This window comes from Gambusia affinis, linkage group LG14, assembly GCF_019740435.1.
Source record: "Gambusia affinis linkage group LG14, SWU_Gaff_1.0, whole genome shotgun sequence".
Lineage (NCBI taxonomy): Eukaryota > Metazoa > Chordata > Actinopteri > Cyprinodontiformes > Poeciliidae > Gambusia > Gambusia affinis.
The window spans coordinates 19,258,847-19,282,315 of NC_057881.1; the positions used below are offsets into that span (position 1 = coordinate 19,258,847).

Sequence of the window (23,469 nt, forward strand, 5' to 3'; positions counted from 1 at the left end):
AAGCCAACATTCCTAAACCAGATTTCCACAGTTATTATAATGCAGCTTTGACACTTTATCATTATCATCAACGGTCTGAATAATACGAATGCCCCCTAGTGGAAGAAGAGAAACATCTCAGAGCACACCAGTGAAATATAGAAACACTTTATTTCCAGAAGTTGTAGCAATGAGTTATTTTCAGACATAGAAAGGCAAATATAACCAACTTTAGTATAACAGTATGATGTACAAGGATAGCTTAACCATTTTACTGTAAACCCACATACAAAGAAACATGATTGGTATCGTCCCACCAAGCTATAGACACTCAACAGCTATAGTAAACAGACCAAGGGTGGAGCAGCATGACGGCTTGATTTAGAACATCAATTGTAGCAGATGGCTGGAGTTTTAATCACTTCTTGGTATTAACATGTCTTTTGACATATGGATGAAGTAACGAACAAGAGGAGAGGCAGGAATTACATCACCTTAGTACTACAAACATCTGACATGACTGGGTTAGAACATGTGCCCCCGTATTGCTTGAACACTTACAGATTAGGGATAATTAGAAATAACTTTGTTGAATCTAACCAACCTGCTGCCATACGGGGTTGTTGCATCACACAAAAGTTGGGAAGGCGTCTGAAAGGAGCAAAAAAATAGCATGTCCCCTTGGGGAAAAATACAATTTAAGAGTCAAAAACTCTTGTTCGTATGAAAAATACCAAAGTTCATTACAACCGATTAGTTCTTCTTTGTGCAAAATTCAGTACTCAATCATTCATATTCATCGCCCTCAAAGATGCAAATCATCTTTGTCATTTTTAAGAAGTCGGATCGAAAGTGTTGCCATTTATGACACGGTATGTAAAAAAAACAAAACAAAAGTTGCTAAAGGAGCAATGAGGAAGGAAAGTATTGCTTCTCCGTCACGGTGAGAATACTGTGTGATTGTAAACAGAAGAGCTGATTCTATTCATACTGGTTGATTATTCAGTGGCTCGCTTTTCAATGCGGTTCAGGAAGAATCAAGAAGCACGTTGAAAACTGCTGTCCAATGAGGTCGGAGTGATTAGCCCAAAAACATAAAAAGAAAAAAAAAACTTAATAGAAGTGTTCTGTATTGCTATGGGAAGGGAATTTCTAGTAATATAAAAGTAGTAGAAACATATACTTCGACTAAGATAATCACACTTTACTCACTGTACCAATCAGCAGCCGTTTTCTACAAAAAATATACACACATGCTCACACATACAGTACACATGCCCATAGACACATAGAGCATGGGTGGAAAACTGGACAACAAATGCAGGTTTAATAACTTTTTAAACAGTTTTTTTTTTTTTTTTAGTGATCGTTTTAAGTGCATCTATTAATGAGGGCAGACTTATGACCTGCCTTGACTTCAACTCAAAAATAACTATAAAACAAAACAAAATAAAAACAAGAGACCTGAAAGTGGTACACCCGATGCCCTCCCTCCATCATTCACCGAGCTGCTCTGGATGTTGGACCGAAGCGAGACGACAAGCCGGTTTACAGCACGCGGAGTCGGAAACGCCTAAAATGAAGTGATGGAGGGAAACACGCAGGGGGAGGTTTTCTTCACACCTTTGTGGTCGAATGCAGTTGGCATGGCTTGGAGTTCCAGATCACAGGTACAGGGTCACAAGATCGCAGGATCAGAGATGAGGGTTCGTTTGAGTAAAAGAGTCTTAAAGGGTTCAAAGGTCGGGGCTGAAGTGAACGCTAATGCTTGGGGAGCGCGAGCCGTGGTTCGGCTTGGGACTCAGGTACCCCATCGTGTCCTCATGCAGGCTGCAGGAGAAGCAGCCCGCCTCGGAGGCCGGGTGGTTGGGAGCGGAGTTGCTGCTGGTAACGAGCTCGAAGGAACGAGAGAAGACGGCGCTGGCAGTGCGAGTCAGACTGGTGAGGGCGCCCGCCCTGGGCACCGACTGGCTGGAAGTGAGCGTCAGCCGCTTGTTGGGCAGGTCCGAGTTCTCGCTGGCGGCCCGCCCCGTTATCAGGGCGTTGCACTCCTTGTCCTTGTTGCTGCGCCCGTTGAGCCGAACCTTCTTCAACGCTTTAGCTCCCAGGTTCAGTGTGGTGGTGCTGCTGCTGATAGTGATGGCGGGAGGGTTGATGGCGGGAGGGTTCATGTCGGGAACCACTGCTGCCGGCCAAACCCCTTCGTCCAGCTCGGCTATGTCCATCAACTCGTCCGGGGAACCCAGATCCACTGCGTCTGTGAGGCAGACGGAGGAAAAGAAAACAAAGCAAACTTCATCACTCCGTCACGTCATTTTAGGTTAATCAACCTCATCTGCTGTCCAGCTTATTTAATCGATGAAGAATAAATGGATTCAAAATAAACTGATTAATTACTTTTTAACAGACTAAATTGGCTGAATGTCAGATGAGGTTTAGTACCAACCAGCAGGTGGCGCCTTTACACTGTAATGTCATCTTAAAAAGAATATTTTGCCACCAAGCAAAAGATTATTAGTTAAAGTCCAGCACAGGTTAGAATAAGGAGGAGAGGTGTGAGATAACGGCTAATAATCTAGTTTTAAAGGAGTGCGTGTTTTATTCCAAAGGAAAGCAGGAATAGTGTTTAAAAGCACAAGCCTTGAGGGGGGGAAAAAAATCACAAAGGGAAAGTTGATGAAAGCAAATAAAAAGGACAATTTAAAAATAAAAACAACTTCTTCCCTTGTTTGAACTAAAAACTCTCACACTAACACTATTTTCTGCTTTCTGTAAAACATGAAACCAGACCTATGTGAAGAGCAGCATGTTCACAACTACAGATCAGAGCTGTTACTATCATGACAATACGAGCACAGAGCAGGTGAAACAGACAGATAGGAAGGTCCTGCTGAAGTCCTCCAGATTCAGCCCGCTCAGAGCAGGTCAGGAGATTGTTGCCTTAAATTCAATTTAAGTTCAAGACCTGCATATCCTTCCTTAGCTCCTAACTACAAGTCAGAAGCAAACAATCTGCTTCCAGTTGCAACCCAGGATTAATGTGTTGAGGTGTTTCGACCTTCCGTGAACCTTTGCCTTTCTCCTGGTAGAAAACGAAAACTTTTCTGGGGCCTTCTAGCGATCCTCTAAGCTCACTGCTTCAAGGTCATCAGGATTGCTCTCATTTTTCTGATGATACGGAAAGAAAAACATGCTCAATGATAAGCCTACCTTACAGTTCCTTGTAAAAGTTTTCATACTCTTTGAATGTGTTGACATTGTGTAAGCGCAACAACCACGTAACATGTATTTTCTCAAATAAACACAAAGCAGAATGTAACTGGGAGGAGAAAGATGTAGCCATGCATGAAATCTATTCAGTTTCTCTCGCTCTGCTAAAAATAAATAAATAAATAAATAAAAGACATCCCCAAATCATAATGCTGCCACTACCCTGTTTCACAATGAGAATGTTACTTTAAGAGTATTTAGATGGTCTGTTTTTCTGCTTATCGCTTGCCAAACCTATCAGTTTCCATTAATACCAAATTGTTTTTATGGTGGATTAAAAAGTTCTTTGTGAAATGCACAAAACTTGGGAAATGTAGCCCTGACTAGTCTACTGCGTTTCCTAGCCTTCATTACTCTTCCCAAACAAAAATCTGAAGCGTTCAAAGAACATCTGCACAATTCATGAGGCTGAACACAAATACATGCTACACTTCTCCATTTTATTTGTAAAAAAAACTAAAAGGCTGAACACTATACATTTCAACTTTGCAATTACATGCCACTTTGTGTTGAATAAAATACGTTAGTTTGTGGTTGTGACATAAACAGGTTTAATTGTATAAATACTTTTACAAAGCATTGTCAATTCTTTTGTGTACTTTTTAAAAAGTATGATCTGAAAAGGCACCAAAAGACATTTTTAAGAGGTTATTCAAATTATTCAGAGAGGTTATAAATAACTGACTGGACTTAAGGGAGTCATGGAGGCTGGTCTCAGTAATGAAGCTAAACCCACACAGGAGAGCGTGAATAAATGAAATGACGATCGATATCGATTGACAGATGAGAGAAATAAGTGTTTTTAGGTGAAGAGGGGGTGGTGGAGCCCAGCGCGAAAGGTAAAGGGGAAAGTCATCATGCAGCGTTTTCAGACCACTCCCCCACACATGGTTACCTAGGTTACCCCTGGAGTGGGGCTAGGGAGAGGGAAGGTTGGGTCTCAGTACTGGCTCCTCCCTGCGGAGGCCGACCCAGAACCCTCATTCTCCACCATTCGCCTCACAGACTTCTGCCTCCTGACCTCCTGACTCCGACTTCCGGAGTCGTGACCTCGGGAGTCCGTGCTGACCTCGGAAGAGGCCCCCAACGAGTCGTCGAGGTGGTTGCGTCCGTCGGAGCGTGGCCGCAGGGAGTCTCCATTGGCCATTCGCTCGCCGCTCACGCCAGTCACACTGATCTCGGGGACGGCCACGCCCCCCAGAGCTGAGTCACCGTCTACACTCACCTCCTGGGTCTCTGGTGGCGGGGAGTATGGAGGAGTGTGGTGGGGGGGCAGGACAGTACATAAACAAAACACACACACACACACACACACACACACACACACACACAGATGGAAAGATGCATTTCATGCACATAGATAAAAAAATAAAATAAAAAAAAGACAGTCATGTGCACAGACACACACAACCATAGAAACACAAAACAAACAAAAAGGAAATAAATTTAACAGACATAAATAAAAAACGTTACTGAGCAAAACATAACATAAAGTACATGCTGTGTGGAGATGAAGAGGACCACGCTAACTGAATGGATTTGCAGTCTGCAGTATTTCCCAAACATTCAATCATCCTTTCCTCCGTCATCTGAAGATACATAAGCTGCTTGTATGCTCCTGTTGGAAGCGCAGACGGCACAAGATAAAACCTGCTCATTAAAACAGCAGAAGGCTGTAATTTACCTGATGGAAGTGTGTTCTGGGAGAAGAGAGGAAATTTCTCCTAAAACTAAAAACACATTTTGCCCCCAAGAGAGCTGAAACTTTCAACATACAGGACAAACGCGTGACTTGCTTCACACTGCAACCATGGCCATGCATCTTTCTCAATCAGAAGATAAAAAAGGAGAGTAGATCCTATTACACTGATAGATGATCTACAGTTTTAAGGTTGGTCTCTATTATATTGCTTATAATAGTGACCATAAATGAAATAGAAGGTTGAATAATGACATTTTGCCCTCTCCTTTGGTGTAGAACGGTCCGAAAAGATTTCCTACAAAATGCTGAGGAAAAAAAAAAAAAAAAAGTCTAGAAGAGAACTTTTCTCTCCTTCACCTCCGTTTTTCCTTTTTTTTTGTGCTTCATTCTTTTTCCTTTGTGTGCGTGTGTGTGTGTGTGTGTGCATCTCACCGTTTCTCTTCCAGCGGTGTCCTCTTATAGAGAGGGAGGTGACAGCATTGCGGGAGATCCTGGAGGCGGTGGGCGTAATCTCCACTTGGATACTCCGACCGCCCTCCTTGTTTTTCAGTGCTGCGCTGTGTAGTGAAGACTTGATGGCATTACCCACCTGCAGATTTAAAAAAATAAATAAATGCATGTTCATACAAATAATTTCTGACGATGACGGCTTGAAATAAGCTCTGGACAGTCTACAAAGAGTCCTTCTGTTTGTATTCTAGGAATCATTAGTGCTTCTTTTGTCTTTGTGTAGCTTTATTGATCAGCTGCTGTAATCCCCAAATCAGTGATTGCCTTAGACCAATATCCACACTCATTACACCCACAATTGTTCCAATTTAAACATGTTTTCAGTAAATGAGGTGGACAACCGCAGAGGAGTTCTTTTTCATTGAATCGAGTCAAGACTACGCAACCTACTGAAGTAAAAACAATTAAAGGACAAAACAGAATACCAGAGTTGTATCAGGGACATCAGATGCACAAAAGACAAAGAGGATTTTGGGTGTCACAACTCCTTACATAACAAAAATCTGCTCACACTTAAAAATTCTTATGTGGCAATTGCAAAGTGATCATGTAACAACTGAGAGCGTATCATGAGGTAGAAAGCATTAGGATTGGAACAACATGTCTTTTGTGTGCAACGCTGCGGCAAATCGGTCCCGTGAAGAATACGTCACAGTTTTTTGCCGAGCTTGTTCCAAATACAAGCGTGTGTGTGTGTGTGTGTTTGTGATAAATGTCCAAAGACTGTCCTCAAAGTCTCAGACTTTTCTTTTCACTTAAACACTCTTTCTATAAATGTGCATCGAGATGTTGTGTTTTGATTGTGCCGGAGTTGTGCACCTTGACTCGTGTAGTAATATTGTGAGCTTACTAGATTCAACCCTCTACTCCCTGGGCCTCAAGGATTACAGCTTAACTGAGCAGAAGGGAAAGCATGTAAATAATCTAGTGGGATTACACTGTGCTCACAGTTGCAGAGACACCAGAGACCAACAGGAAGCAGCATACAATACCAGACACGAATCAAGACTGAGGCCAGCAAGTCCGTCTTTATCAGGGTTTCTCTCTCACGCGCGCACAAAGGTTTGAGAGCAAGCGCAGAGGAAGGGGAAACGAATAAAACGATGCACCCACCAAGAGAGCCTCAGGAAATAACTCCAGCTGGGCCCGATACAGGACGTCATCCAGAGCTTTGGATCCCAGCTCAACTTCACCATTGAACCTGTTCAACAGGAGAAACAAACGAGTTCACAAATAAACAAGAGTCTCATTAGATCAGAAAATACAATACAAGTCATTTTTCTTAACATTTTATCTATTCAGCTCTTGAAAAGAAAGCAGAACAAAAAAATGTACTAAAGTACATAAACAGAAACTTATTTTAAACACTACAGCAAACCAAGAGCAGCTAGAAAGTGTAAAACCTTAACTGGAGATAAATTTAATTGCACTACTAACATTCTGTATTTTAAAGCAATACAATGTAACGCAGAAGAAATTGATTCTCACATACATGTTTGATATTAAGACATGTTTTGTTCAAAAGGAAAAAAAAAATTTGATTAATCACAAATGACAGTGGGGACATGTTGCAGCGTAGTCTTGTGCAAAAGTCTAACGTTATTACTTTACTTTTGCTTTAGAGAAACAACGTTTTGTTGTTTTAGTAGTAACATGGCTATCCAATTAACATGTCTGTTTTAATTAGCTGTAAGTTAATAAAATGGAAGAAAATGTTGCTCTAAGTAAAGCTACTTTAATAGATTACAGTATTGCTTCTTGTAAGCAAAATGCACAAATAAATCATTAAGTACTAATGCCTTTGTGCAATATTGAGCACGAGGTGGAAAAATTAGGAACTGAAACCCTCAAATCTCACTGCATAGCTGTGGTTAAATTATGTGTCAAATACTCACAAGGCATAGTGGATCCCTGTTATGAGCTGAACCAAAAACTCTGACGTGACAGTGAGTCGTGTGCTGATGCCTTTATAGCGTCTCATCTGTTGCCGCGGGTAGCCACATATACTCACCCTGGAGCGGCAAAGCAATTATTATTAAACACAGTGGAGCAGCTTGCAATATGGGAAGCCAAACAATGACTCCACAGGGGCCACTTGATTACAGGTACTTTATGACAGCTTACTTCCCCATGGTGAGCCAATATGAAGCTAAATGTCAGCTGAACATAAACAGTCACAAATACGATAGCAAGAAGAATGAACTCATTAAAATATTACAATAAATAATTCATTGGCTGCACATGGGTTTTACCCAAACCAGAACGAAAACCCAGGTAGGCTTAAACTTCTTGTGCACAACTATCAAATAGCAAAAGGGAAATCCAAGCTGATGACTCCTCGTCAGACCAGTGCTCAGCTGCAGCTGGCAGCTTAGTAAAATCACTGTGCCTGGATGTGTGCTCATGGCAGCTCGAAGCCAAATAGTGGTATCTTAGATCTCGCTGGCAGCAAAGGCCATAAGAGGATCAGATCAGCGACTGCTTGCAAACTAGTGCGGGACGTGTTGACATCAACTATGATGGATCTAAGATATTAAATGGCCTGTGTTTTCAACATTTGCTAAGAGAAGCAAGTAAACACTGCATTACATTAAGAGCTTTAGAGTGTCTGTTTCTCTTACCTGGAGCTGAGCTGACAGAGGGACTGTAGGGAGGTGGGGATCATGTAGCTGAGAGCTGCGTTGTAGCACAGCAGCAGGAAGGTCAGCACCTCAAATCTCATTATCAGAGAACAAAACAGAACATTACAGTCAAGTGCATCGTGAGGTGACTCACCAAAATATCAAACATTACTGCAGACTCAACTGTACTTCCACCTGTTTGCTAATTAACAAAATAACAAAGGGCCTTGCAAAACTGATCATGTCCCTTAAGCCTTTTAATGGACTCTATTGGGATTAAACGTAACAGAACATATGATGTGATTTGAGAGCGAGAGAAAAAGGGGACATAGTTTCCACAGTTGAAAATATATTCAGCTTTCTTGAGCAATACTTTTTCAAAACACTTTGTTCTGCAATTACAGCTGCAAGTCTTTTGAATGATTCCTCTACCAAGGCCCCCCCCACCCCTTTTTTTTTTCCAAAAGAAGAAAAAAACTAATTAAAAAGCACAGTACAATTGGCTTGATATCAACTGTGATCAGCTCTTTTCTGGTTTCTCCAAAGATGCTGAATTAGATGAGGATGAGGGAGAGTTCAAGTTTCTGCCACACAACATTTTTTTATGTCGACCAAAATGTTTCACTATGGTCCCGTCTGACCAGAGCAGCTTGTGGCAGAAAGTTTTTCTTTTGTTATTGTTTTTTTTTTAACATGATGTCTCATGACTGTGAACACTTATTGTTAGGTTATGTCCTACAGTGCTATGAAATAATACTTTTTTCTAAAATGCTTAGGGACTTTAGCAGAATAAGATGATCCGAGTCGTCACTCAGAAGAGATCTTGCTTTGTTTATCTGCATAGGTTCAGATAAACAGAGTCCAGTTCTCTTTAAAGTCTGTCTTGTGCATATTTTTAGACTTACTCTGTCCTTCGGTATAAAAAGACATTTGAACTCTGCAAGTCAAAGATGACACCGACAGAGCTTTTTGCTTTGACCTGGATACCAGCGATAGAGTTGTTCGCTCTCATCTTGTAGAAGACTCATAGTAAACCTAAGTGAGCGCTTTTCACCTTTAACAGTTCTCTATTTTTTTTTCTTCCCACAAATTTCTCCACGTTTTCTGTAGTGCCTACAGAGCTTTTATCAAACTTCTAATCATTTGCTTTCATTATAATGAAAGCAAATATATTTAGCTCATTATACTGAGCTTCATTACGCTACGTCAAATTTGTAGGGTGCAAGACTAATAACTATTCTGTCAGTAGATCTCTGCAGCTCTTGCAGAGTTACTATGGAGCCTGTAGGAGGGGCAGCCAAATCTGAAGTCTGTATTGCAATGCATTGGGCAATTGAAAATTCAACTATCAAGCGTCAACACACAGTTATCGTGATGTTAATTTGTGACCTAATTTGGGGTAATGCAAAAGGTGGAACTTCAAAGTGCATTTATAGTAAACACATAAGGTCACATGCACCAAACTCAGCACAGGTGAAAACTAAAAGGCAATATTTTGAAACAAGACGCACACAAGAAACCATATTATATGGATTTTGCTACTTGTCGTCTTAAACCATAAGAGCACAGAGATGGCAATGTAAAAGCTCAGCCGTAACTCAGTGTGGTTGAAGCTAATCGCAAAGTTCAGAGCAACTTTTACCACTCTGAATGATCTGCAACCTTTCAGAGTTACTGAGAATTTGCTTTATGGAGCTTTACTTTAATCTAAACATGCAAACTACAGCAGATCCCCACCCTCAACACCACCATAACAAAGTGACAATGTCAGAAACGGCAAAGGTTAGCTCTAAGGACGAACCACAGAATCTCATCTCAGTGGTGCATTTATTGTTACATTTTCTTCTGTAAGGGACAATTTTGCAAGGCACTGCAAGGACAAGTTTTGTCGCATTTAATTAAAAGCATGAGATTAAACACAGTCCAACTAGACTGAAATGGAGATAGAGGGGGAGAAAAAAAAAAAGACAGAAAGAAGCTGAACCTTCAGGCGAACATGAATGATTGAGATTATTTAAAGTTGCATTAATTTAGGAAATCCTTAAGGCTATGCAACAACTTCAGACAAAGCAAAGACCAAAGGCAATCACTGAGTCAAGTAGATCATGGATAAAATAATTTGTTATGGCAGCAGCTCAACACACTACCACCACACCACGATGTCTAACATTCAAGTTGAAATTCATAACTTACAATGACACTGAACAGTTTTTTGTCTGACCCTGAGCATCCTTTGGGGGTGCTACCAATTCAGTTTTGCGTTGACGTTAGCTACAGTTTATTACCGTCATCGTCCTACCAGGAAAGTTCAATTTAAAATTACCGCTGTCCAGCGTTTCTCAATAATCTGCCCACCAGAAAAGTAAAACGGTAACTAAAACAGTCCTCCTACCTGTTTTGTGCTGTAAACGTCTCTCTCTGGAGGTGTGGCCCACTGTACACAACCCTGCTCAGCCCGTGATTGGCTAAAGCTCCTTCTGTAAGAGCTATGGAGCCGATGGCTGACGGCTGGAAGCAAAATGAAGAAGTTTAAAATGCAAGAAAATGTAAATAAATTGAGGATTTTTTTTTCTCTTTTTTTTGCAAGCTTGAGTGTGGAACGTACCTCATGATATACTGAGGGTTTGGAGAGGGAAGGGACGGTGAAAGACAATATTTTACTTTGCCCATCTTTATCAACTATTTCCTGTGAATAAGAAAGATAGGAAAAGAAATAAATAGTTCTGTGGGTAAAAAAAAAAAAAAAAAAAAAAAAATACACGCATGATTTCCACTAAAGTGAAACTTTTGATCGCTTAAGTCCCACCCATTTGCTATGTGTGGGCGTTTGCACATGGACCACAGGGTCTTATTTCCCCACAAGCTCTGTTGGAGTGTGAATACTTATTTGTGTGAACACACACACATACATACACACACAATCAAAAACCCCAGGGCTTTAATGTCCCCTGTGTGCCTCTGAATGTCAAACAGATTATTAGAAGCCAGTCAACGTGCTGACAGAGTGACAGTTGACCTATTCTGGTATTCAGAGAGGAAATGAGGAGATGCTGCACTTTGAGGATAGAGCACTTAGAGCCAAAGTGGAACAATTTTAATAATAAAAGTGCTACAATATCAGTGAAATGATTAAGGGCGTTTATAAGTTGCAAACTGTTTGTGTTTCAGTTCCTCTATTTCTCACCTTAACTTCCCATCATCCTCAATGCTTAACTTTCTAATAATATAAGAAAAAAAACAAAACAAAACTTTTAAAACTTATGCTTCTACAATAACCTGAGCATTTATTTAACCTGAACCACAATAAAGATTTAGGAAATCAAAAGATAGGGTTTATTTGCTCTCTTCGCAAGGGAAACATTTAATCAATATTCAATAAGACCAGCTCCTCCCTGGAGCTCATTCTTTCTCTTACCAGGTTGTAAATGCCCAGCAGCAATGCCTCAATGCAGCCGGACATGTGGGGGTCTCTGGCAGCGCTGGCAGACAGGAGGCTCCACAGGAGCTCTGGCAGGAACTGCAGTGTGAAACGCTGCAGTTGTGGCACGCCGCTCCGGTAAAACTCAAACAACTGGTGACAAACTGGCTCCAGCAGCTGAAGAAGGAAAAAAAATAAAAAAAATAAAAATAAACTAAATGACTAAAAGTTGTGGGAATGGTAAAAAATACTCAATGGTAATGCAGGTTCTTGTGATTTAGGTCTAGAAATAAAAAAACAACAACTATGTTGCCAAATTAAAAGTTTTTACTCCAAACAGATTAAATTTGTTAAAAGGTGTGTGTACATACGTCGCTGTAGTTTTCTCGTATGACCTTATAGAGTGCTGGTATCAGAGAGCCTTTCTCTTTAAGAGAGGCGGCATAGGTGGCGATGGCACTGTCTGGGAGGGTCTGAAATAACACAAACACAGAGAAGTTTGCAACACTGCTTTAATACATTGCAATATTGTTGGGAAGTTTAAGCATTTCTGTAACTCAATTAGTCTCTTGAAACACTTTATAAAGCATAACTACACACAGACTGACCCTCTGAGGCCTTTATTTCTATTAATTATGATTTCCTGTTAACATCTATCGAAAAAACAACACTTAAGATGAGAATAATACGTTGGATGAATAGGGGGAAGAAAAGGTGGGCTTAATGAACAGCATGCTTATTATCTGCTTAAGGATTTAAAAAAAAAAATTTACCTTTAATCCCATTCGATAAACCATTTTCTATCGGTAGTTTAATATTTTCATTAATTGTGTAGATTTTTTTTTTTTTTTCAAATTTCATAAACTTTTTTTCTCATCTTTCCTAAAAACTTTAAATTATACCCTACTTCAACTGATTTTGCTTCTCATCCTATATAGGATGAGATACAGAATGTGACCCTTAGTGAGAGTAGAAATAACACCTGTAGATGTTATTTCTTGTTGCCACAAAACCACATTTCCAAACCATAGACTATGTGTAGACTAGTAGCGAGTAACAATTGACACAAAGTGCAAAATGTCCAGTGACAGATAGTTTCTAAAAAAAACAATAAACACCTGCAAAAGTCTACGGCAATGAGATTCCATTAGAGCAAATAAATATTTTTATACAAGTTCTCACATTTGGAACTTAACAGTTAAGAAATATTGCATCCCTTATAGTCTTTTGTATCACTCTAACAAACAATGATACTCCCATTTTTCTATTTAATAGAGTATAATGGACTGCAGCTCTGCTCACAAATTATTTAACCTTAAGCAACATCTTGCATTAAAAGTACCGTCAGTGGTTAGGTTCAAAACAAACATGGTTTCCGATTCTACCCTGCTGCTCTTCCTGTTTGGTGTGCACCACTTTTACTGTGTTCTGAAAGTTTAAAAAAAAATAAATGTGTACGACCATTTACGATCCTGGATGCCTGATTTATAAACTACACACCAGATGTGGGTAAAGAAGCCAGAAATGACAAACATAAGTTCCTAATAAGTCAACAATTTCGGCAAGAAGTTGTTTTTTACAAATGGATCTCTGACAAACAAGGCCAAGTTTTATTTTGGTACCACATATTGTAAACAAGATTGTAAAACAAAAGTCACAAAGTTGCCTTTTGTTTTCATGAACTGTTGCGTCTTAAGTGTAAAAAGTGACATCATGGGCAACAAGAAATTGGAATCGATGGCCAATAAGTGGCATTTTGACTCCTTTTTACATCTTGCTCTAACATATTTTGCTCATCAATAACACTGGTTATTTACTTTGGATTTATCTTTATATATTTACACTAAAATTAATCTTTTGCTTCGTGTACCAGGTGAGTCCTCGTGTTTTGAGTGGGAGCACTCAAATTCTCTGGGAACAAAGCAATTCACAGAGCGCCTTTGTTTTTGTGAGTGAAATAAATTCTGCCAGTAAGAAGGAGCAGCAGAAACGTCTCGCATACAGATGATGGGCGAAGGACGTTTCAGACTTCGTACTCAGAATAAAGTCCTACCTTAAATTCGGACAGCCATTCCTCCACCACTCCTTGGTCCATTGCCAACATGTTCCCTCATTTGCAGTGGAGTCGCTTCTACCTAAAAAAAAGACAAAAATACAGATTAAATACACAAACTATTTATACATAGATATGGTTCGTATTGATTCACGCACACACACAAACATGGAGGAAGCTTCTATTATTCAACACCCTCCTGATAAAAATACTCAAATAAAAATAGCAAACAGTGAATGTACATGCTCCGGGGCTGCACCACTTCAAAGAAGTACAAGTCTCTCCATCCTTTTGCTTTTCTCTTGCCTGCCTCTCATCCCTCTCCAGACAAACACCTCTGCAACGAGCACCTTCTCAACTTAGGCTTGTAAATCTAACATCACCCACACAGAATACCCTGGCTGACACCACTGCTGAGAGAAATGAAAAAAAATAAAATAAAATCTCGCCGAACAAGCTGTACAGGTTGGATGTCTATGAAGAGAGAAAACGTGGATGCTGTGCATGTCAATTTATATATTTTTATCTGAAACAAACCCCCACTCTTTTCATCTCTACTTACAGCCTCATCATTATTTTCCTGTTACATTGAAAAAGACGCTTAGTTTCTGCACAATCCCCCCACCCCCCAGTGCGTTTATGTTGTGTGCATCAAGCTTATTTTTAAAAGAAACACCATTAAGCACTCTTCCTCGGCACGACTCTCTACATAAGTGAGTTTCCCACCTAAATGTAATTTCTAAAATGAGAAATGAAGACTTGTAGTGTTTCAGTCGAACTTGTCACAGCCAACACTTAAAGACGAGAAAAAACAAAAACAAAAAAAAGTAAGATGATGATGACAAAGCAAAATGTCTTTACAGGTTAACAGCTGTTCAGTTTGGTTGCTTAAAACTCAATGAGGAACAGAATTAAAATTGATAGAGGGTATTCATAATGCATGAGGGGCTCCTCTGGCTAAAATCATTTATTAATCAACTCAGTGCACTAGCAGATTTCCAAATGAAGTAATCTGTAGTCGTTGTTCACAGAAGAACAAAATAAAAGTCTGCACCTTCGCTTTCTGTGGTACAATTTATTATTTTTGATAAATATCCACTGGAATATGCAATATTTGTCATCGTTTTATTTTAGGCTATAAAATAAGCAAAAACATAAAACAGGTGCAACAGTGGAGCCTGAAAATATAAAGCAAATCCACCCATCACTTTTAAAAAGATAATGCTGTTTTAGAGTAATTAACAGAAATGTACAGTATTTACATAAGAAGCAATTGAAAATATAAACCAAAGCATATCAAAATCCTACAAACATAGCAGTGTGGGCTGGTAGAAGAGTCTTCTTACCCGAAACTACCACAAATTCAGTTTCAGAGTATAAATACAAAGATTTAAACCCCAAACCCATAACGTGATCTACTCCTTTCACTCAAAACAGAAACTCAATTCTTAAAGATGCTTACACAACACACTAATATTATAATTATAAGATTATCCATCACATTTACAATACATAGACATAAATGGGAGCAAAAACGATTACAGGGGATTGCGTTTGTTGGTTCGTTTAACTTAATTTAAGGGAATTTAAATTAAATTAGATAAGAATCAAAGACACTGCCACTCAAAAAAGTAGCTTGTTTTAAAAGATTAGCATTTTAGTCTAAGTTTCTAACTGAACATAATTACTGCACAGGATGTCGTCACTCTAGTCAGTGGGGGTCCAAGTTGGTTAAAATCAGCCAGGCTATCTGCTCATGTTGCTACCTTAATAGTTTGTTTCTAAAACCACATGCCGAACCAGCCTCTTGGCATGCCAACTGTACTATGAAAGCATTACGTCTACTATAAGTAATGGGCAGCAATCTCCAAGATCCCATGATATGACTTTTAAAATAGCCAATTATCGTTCTTGTACAAGAGAGGAATGTGGAAGAGTGCCCATTACTGCCAAAACAGGTCAGGTAGGGGTGGACTGGAGCGATTCAGTTACAAAAACTTAAAAAGAAAATAATCAAAAAAATCTGGTGGCTTGTGAACTTTTTCTGTCGTCTTATTTATAGCACTTTAAAATGTGAGGAATTATTGGATAGCAAATATTAAATATTTTGAGTAAAAACTTTTTTTTTTTAAGTGGGTCACGCATAGTGTTTAATTAATATTCAAATTTTTGTTTAAATATCAACATACAACAAAATTGTAGTAGTTTTACTCAAGGTGATCTGAATAAGAGACGTTCATGAACTGTCAATGTGAGGATAGATTGCACCTATTGTTGCATCGTGCTAAATTTAAATAGAAAACAGTGGTATTTAGGTGAAACGTATTGGTTAAATCCAAATGCTGATGGCATAACAAAACATGAAAAAGGTATCCAATATTTTTGGAGGTGTGAGCTGAAGAGAAGGAAACTTATTTTAAGTACAGGGACAACTCTGTACCTTGGATGAATTATCTGTAATAATTCAAGATACAAGGCTGTATCGTGCCCGTGTCTTGTCTGAGCTATGCAATAACAAGCACAAGGCTAAATTAGCAGCTGAATGCAGCAACCAAGTCCATGTTTGGTGTGTCTGGTGATGCAGTCACAGAGAAAGCAAGTGGGAGGAAAAAGTCCTTCAATGTAAAAATATGTGGAGAAAAGGAGCTCTTAGACTGAGACAAGAGACGGGATAATTGTTGGGAACGGGTCTTTAACTCCCTCTCTTTTATTCACTGTAGTCAAACATAGTCAGACACTGACAAAGTTGAACCTTACAGATTTTTCACATTTCACTTTGGAAGAATAATCTCTCATGTTGAAGAAGTGAATCCGGAAAAATCATTGAACAGTGCAGATTTTCATTTCTGTTTTCATCAAACAGAAATGATGAAAAATCCCATTATCCTCCAACTCTCCAGCTTTCCTTTACTCCTACTGTCCTTTGGTGCATCCTTCAAAACATAATTTCTCCTTCTACATCTTCCCTGCTTCTGGATGTAGTTTTTTTTAAATATTAATCCATCTTATTCGGTTTTACATGTTTTTTTCTGCCACATGGGTTCCTCCACTGCGGCCAGGTGTCTATATATGGACTGTACCAATGACAGGAATGACAAGGGGGGAGGGGAGCCAGTGACTCATGAAATGAGGAAGAATTAAACATCAGAACAGCCTCCTTTTAGAGAAATTAAGTCCTTTGTGGCAGCCTGTTGTTCCGTTCTTTCACACAGACGCAGACAACAAAGAGAATGTCGTTTTCTAAGGCCAGCATATGTGTTTTAATAAAGGCTGTGATTAAACTGTGGATGAGTCAGTCTTGTAAGAGGAAGAATTTTCCTCCTCCATAGTGACTTCTAACCTATTAACTTTGTCCGGGCCGACGTCTGGGGCATGTAATTTCAATCAACTGTACCCAGAAAAAGGCTACATACAGCAGCTGCCCAACGTGCTGCCAACAGGTGAGATTAACTTCCTACTGAATCTCCAGGCAGAAACTGATGCAACGTCAGAGATAAGGGCAAAGAGGAAGTACGAAGCAAAAAAATAAATCTGACAAATCAATTGTCCAACAGAAGATAACAGGCACAACAAAACAAAAGATGTATTTATTACTTAACGTCAATAAGAATGGACACTAGAAAAGAAAGAAAAAAAAAACTCTTAAAAGTACCTGCTAGTTGTTGGGATACATTTTGACCTCAGAATTGTTTTTTACAAGCAAGAAAAAAAGAAAAGCATAAGTATTTTAAAGAGTGTTCAAATCATCAAGAGTTAGATCATCAAAACTGCAGCTCTTGTGGGATGTTCCCAGTCAACTACTGGTCAAGGAAACTCATCGATGCCTCATTGGGGAGTGAAAGCTAGCCCATGTGGTTCTATCTAACAAGTAGCTGACGTTGGTAGAGAAGTCCTTTCTGGTTCTGAAAAAGAGAAGTCAGAATGCACATTGCACTGTAGCTTAAGGATGAGTCTTCTCAGTCAACAGCAGTCAGGGCAGGAATGCTGACCCTTCTCAGCCAATGAGAACTTCAGCAATGAACACATGAGCAACAGGACACAATGTGAAAAGTAAGTCTGTTTTGATAAATGATGTTTTCTTTTACGTCACCAAAACATTGCTGAAGTGAAACTGTATTCTTTGATTGGTGTGGCACCTTTCAAACAGGATATTGAGACATGCCACGAAGCCAAACGTGTTCAGGAACAGTTAAAAGACTACAACAACAAATTTGAGTTTGAGGTGTTGAACTTGCCTCCAAATTCCCCACTTCTCAATCGAGTCGAGTCTCTGTGGTATGTGCTGAGCAAACAGGTTTGATCCCACCTCACATCTTACAGGACCTTCAAGATCTGCAGCTACAGCCTGGCGTCAGACATCACAGCCCACCTTCAGGGGTCTGATGGAGTCTACGCCTCAATTGTCAGGGCTGTTTTGGCAACAAAGGAACCAACATCCTGTTAGGTCATTGGTCATTCTCTTTTGATCTATTCAGTGTGTAATATTAATGGGCAATGTGCTGTTAACACAAAAAAATTATTCTGAATACAATAATGTTTCATGCTGTGAAAAGTCAAAATGTCAGATTTGGGTTTTACTAACATCCCTGAATGAAAGCAATATAAAAACATTCACTTCATTATAAAACATAAAATACATGTTAGCTCTCTAAAGTGAAAGTTGAATTTTACATTTGAGCAACTAATCTTTCACACTGGACCTGCCCTAACCCTAAGAGTGATCAATTTTGACTAGACAAAAATTCATCCCTAGGAATGAAAATGTATTTTAATGAAAAGAAAAACAGCGCTAAGATTTCTGAGCTCTTGGGAGTCTCTACAGATTGATGCAAAACGATCTTGTGGAGGAAAACAGAAAACTAATCATGCTGGGAGAACTCTGCAGCATGTAATTATGTTTATAGGGCCATCATCATCGCTCATCTTTGTCTGCTGAACTGATTATGTCAGAAGTCAATATTTACTGGGAGAGCATCCCTGAACAACTCAGACAACAAGTGGTGAGGTAATTCTGCGTTCATGCAGAGCAACCAGATAACACGCACACAGTTCACAGCAGAGCAGACTTGAGATGCAGGAGCAAGAGCGTGTCCAAGTTATGAATGAGTAGAATATGAAACAGATGAAAGGATGAGCTGGCAGGCAGTACAGCAGGGGTGTCTAAAGTCAAATCTCAAAGGCGGGTATCTGGAATGTTCTGTTATTTTTTCTGCTTTATCACGTCTGATTCAAGTGAGAGTTCATTAGCAGACTACTGCAGAACTTTATGGTATGCTGAGGAGGAAGACGGACATTTGAATCAGCTGTTTTGAAGCAGGGACAGATCTAAAACTGGCAGAACAACACAGACCCTTGAGGATCAGAGCTGAACACCCAGTTCAGGATGATGAATAAAACAAACACCTATTAGATGAAAAAGCTGGAGATATACAGAGCTAAGAGAAACTTTAAACTTATTTTTTATCATTTCAAGTGACTTTCAATGTATCAAAATTTGAATTAGCAGATCAGACTACACAGAAATCTGATTGGTGCACCTCTATTTAGGAACGCTTTTAATTAAAATACAGATTACTTGACTTTTTTGCACTGTGATGTAGATATGAAGAAGAAAAAACGCACTGTTTCCCCTTTTCACACAGCTGGTAAATATGTAAATGTAGAAGCTACCACACCTCTGCTGTTGAACCAAATGTTTCTGCTGTTCCCTGCAAAAGAGCAAGTTGGTGTGTGGAACAACTCAAGAGGTGGATAACTCAATAGGAGTGAGACACTGGAGTAAATAAATCAGAGAGTTCATTAGGTTTCGATCTCTGCTGGCCGGCTCGCAGTCTATCAGCCTCCGAGAAACAAAAAAAGAAACCAGAAGAGTCTTTCGACGCACACACCTCCATAAAACCCAGAACCGCTCAAAGTAAGTTCTGCTCCAGCTGGGAAAAGTTCTGCTGAATCAGCCACTTGTCATGGGGTGATGGAGAGAATTTTATGCATTGCAGAAGTGTGTGTGTGTGTGTGTGTGTGTGTGTGTCGCAAGTGTTTACTCAGGGCCCAGTTTGACGAAACCTGTTCCTGTGAAGCTTGCTGAAGTTGACAACTCACTCCCTCTGAACTTCCACCTACACCACAGACTTAAAACTCTGACACAGCAGATGCTGTGTGCTACCCAGTCCAAATTAGCTTATTTTTAACTCCTTCTTGAAGACCTCTTTCGACACAAGTCTCCTGTAAGTTTACATTCCTAATCCCTGTTGTTGCGGTTGAAGGTTCTGGCAAACACACCCACAAGCTGACACATGATCCTCCTGTATTAAGCTCATACGGAAAATTACAGATGCTTAAAAAGAAGAGATGAAATAAAAATACAACCTGCAGACACACCTGCCAGTGAACTGTAGTGAGTCCCAGTGAGAATGATTTAGAAGGACATCCACTCTCATTTACAAACCTCCTCCCAACTGATTACCTAATTTTCAGTTGCACACATGTGTTTTTTTTGTTTGTATTGAGGAAGAGACTGGACCAGTAAGAACGGAGGCTCAAAAAGAAGGAAGACAGACAGACAGAATGACGAACTGGGTGGATTTTGTGAGCCACCAAGCCGCCCAGGCTGCTTTTTCCTGTGTTACAGGCTGCAGCTGCACCGAGCGACTGGTTAGTGTGAGATAATCACAATGACTCCTCCAATGTGAAACCCTTAGAATAAATTATATATGACTTGTATTCTTTAATTGAGCTCCAATATCGGATCTGTTACTATAATTAAATATGACCCAATCGGAAGTCTCAGCAACCAAATGGAAATGTTTTAACCCAAAAGGTAAGAAGTTGGGGTGTGACAGTGACTACATGACTTTGTTCATGCATGCCCCAACCTCACCTGCTCACCAATCCAGCTCTGCCAGGAGCTCCTAACAGCACCCAAAAGAGTGTTATTTTGACATCCCTCTTTTGCTTCTGTCTACTCCAGTCTTGTTTATTTGGACCATCATGGCCGGCGGACAGTCGTGTTGCATCACTGCCTCCCACCGTGCTCCCCCACACCCCCAAGGTCTTTCACAACAGTAGGTAGCTTTACGCTGAGAGGAACTGGTGAGAGCCGGGGCGATACTTATGTTTTTATTCTCTTCTACCAACAATAATGCAGGACAGAAAACCGCCTGCAGCAAACATGACAGCAGTCTCTGGCTTGTGTCTGCTTCAGCGCTGAGGGCCACGGAGCAATCTGACAGAGAGGAATCCTCTTATAGCAGCCCACGCTCTCTTCTACTTTGCCTCTAAGCCAGCGATGCGTCTTCGTCCCGTCAATTCTCCGTCTCCCTGCGGCAAGTGCGCTGGAGGATACCGCGAGCAACAGCTAATAGAGCGTTTCTCCGCTCGTTTCCCCTCCGTGTGTCCCAGCTTGATCGTCACAGATTGATAACTTACCCGATGTGAAAACGCAAACCTAAATTTAAATGCTCTTAAGATGTCTGCTGGATCATAGCGCTCAGAATACAGCTGCACAATTGACATCGTCACGACAATATGTAATATGGAAACTGCGAGGGATTGCTTGGATGCAATATCTTTGGAGACAAACATTAAAAGCATAAAACTCCGCTTGTTGGTAACATAATTGGCCACTTGGTATTGGATGAACTTTCACCATCCTTTGCTCAGCATTGACAATACTGTTACGGCAATATTAAAACAATATTTCAATTTCACGTCTTCCAGCTCTGCACACACACAGAAATGAAACTTTTACTGAGAAAATGAGTCTCTCTCTGCCACCTGTGCTGTTATTGTGCAAATACAAGGAGAACTGCTCAGTGTGAGACAATATTGCACTAACCTTCTGGCTCTGGTGCATATTAGTGATGCTAGATGACAGAAAAGCCTGCACTATCTTCCAGCTCCATAACCTCAGGACTTCGTTGTCACAAGGCATTAAGAGGCCTGGCACAGGGATGCCACTTTAAATGCACACATTCCTTCAGCAAGCCAACAGTGGGCAGTCACCTCCTTAACTAAAGGCAAAAAAAATGTTAACCTCAACAATGCTCACATGACAGAAAGCAATAACCTCCGATTAAAGTTACAAAGAGAATCTAACAATCTAGTTCATGCATTTTAGCTATTGTAATTATTTATATTAGGTCAGACTCAATTTAAAGCAGTACAAGCCATTGACTGATGCAGCAATAGTTCTGTTGAGAATCAAAAGGAGATATCACATTTGTCCCAATTCAATCCAAATTTGAACTTTAAATTTAATTGTCAAGTATAATGCCCTCAACAGCCAAGCTCCAAACCCCTATTAAAGATCAGAATGTTCTAAAATTTTCCCAACAGCGCTCTTTTTTCACTCTTTGTGTGACAGCAGGTTTACTGGTGGATAGTATATCTACAGGCGAATGGGATGGAAATCTAATGGCTCTTTTTTTTTTCTTCTGTGAAATCAGTTGCGGTTATGTCTGCTATCTGGGCACTCCTCTGGTTAACTCTCTTTCAGACAAAGCCATTAACACAGTTAATGATATCATCAAATGTCTTCCTGCGTGTTAACCCCAAATTGCTTGAAGCAGATGGGCTCTTAAAGCGAGACTTGCTCACATGGAGGTTTCGTCTTGTTAAAAAGGAGTTGCTCCCCACCACTTTTGACCCCTGGCTTGTTCACAAGGACAGATTTATGCAAAGACGTTTACTCAATGAGGTCAGCTGTCTCCCCATCCTTAGACAGAAAATGACAAACTGATTTGACTGAAATGTATGATAACTGGGATGGAACAACACTGCATGTAGGAGGACCTAAATGTGATCATATGATCTAATTGTAAAAGAAACCAATTTTGTCTTCTGAGGAAATGAATACCAAGGCATATGAGGTGATACACAGACAGGAAACCCAACAGTCAGAGTAAGGAAAAGCTACGTCACATGACAGATTATTAGAAACATTCTAACGACGCCTTATCCAACAACCCAATCTGCTGTGGGGATTTTCACTTCCCTTTCAAAACAAGAAGAAAAAACACCTGAAGAATCTTAATGGGTCCACACCCTGATACACACGGCCATAGCTAATCAGCCAAGTACAAAGTCTCACTCTTTAAACAGGTAGATACTTTCTATTTCTGTGGAAGAAAATTTACAACTGAAAGAGACGAATCCTGTAGCTTACCCATTACTTTTAATGTTTAACAATGCTAACTGTTCGTTTTAGTTTACTACTGTCTCGTTCCTTATTAAACTCCATAAAGCTTGTACTAAACTACGTTTTTTTTCCCCCAAAATAAATGTATCGACTAGCACTAAATAAGACCAACGCTTATAGTTGTTGTTTCGTATTTCTTAGGCGGTGACTCCCAGAGAGTGTAAATTAATCCCCCGCCGCCTCTCTGTCACGGCTTACTGAATGACTTCGAGCTGTCACCCCGGCTGCTGCATCCACATTAGCAACTCAGCTAGCTCGGATACGGCGCCGCACCGAGTGAAATTCAGAAAGTTACTCCACACTTACTGGCATGCTACCCGTCAGGTTCCCGGTATTATTGTCCTTCGTCGGCCCAAAGATTTCAGTAAAAGACTAACCGGTTGCTAGTCCACAAATCTTCTTAATAATTCAACACCATCTGCTCCTTCCATCTTCGTTACTTTCTCCGGTCAGACTACCACCAACGGAGAAGACGCAAGCTCCGCTGAGTGACAGATTTGTTAGCCAATCAGAGAGTAGGAGGTCAATTGTAACCACGCCTTCAAATATGGCGTTCAATGAAATTAGTCTATAAAGCGCAAAGTGATCATTTCCATGGTCAAGCTAGGTTGTCGATGTCATTCTTTGGTCTTTGACAGCCAAGAGATCTACTGAATATGAACAATATTAATCAGAAATAATGAAATATTTTATGCAACATATAAAGTCGCGAGTACTTAG

General features: G+C 40.1%; 1 protein-coding gene across 4 annotated transcripts; it reads right to left on the minus strand.

The window, feature by feature from the left end:
* Positions 1-131: 131 nt before the first annotated feature.
* fam126a (family with sequence similarity 126 member A) lies at positions 132-23,241 on the minus strand. 4 transcript variants are annotated; one of them, XM_044137709.1, is made up of 12 exons: positions 23,056-23,241; positions 21,388-21,562; positions 13,554-13,635; positions 11,872-11,973; positions 11,498-11,677; positions 10,688-10,768; positions 10,475-10,590; positions 8,083-8,178; positions 7,357-7,473; positions 6,575-6,662; positions 5,384-5,540; positions 132-2,236 (listed from the first exon to the last, which is right to left on the minus strand). In XM_044137709.1, exons 3-12 carry the CDS (start codon positions 13,602-13,604, stop codon positions 1,716-1,718), a joined length of 1,509 nt encoding a protein of 502 aa, XP_043993644.1. In that variant the 5' UTR covers positions 13,605-13,635; positions 21,388-21,562; positions 23,056-23,241; the 3' UTR covers positions 132-1,715. The 4 variants fall into 4 exon arrangements, with proteins under 4 accessions (XP_043993644.1, XP_043993642.1, XP_043993643.1 ...); XM_044137707.1 differs by lacking the exon at positions 21,388-21,562; XM_044137708.1 differs by lacking the exon at positions 21,388-21,562 and having other exon boundaries at positions 23,127-23,237.
* Between the last annotated feature and the right edge of the window lie 228 nt (positions 23,242-23,469).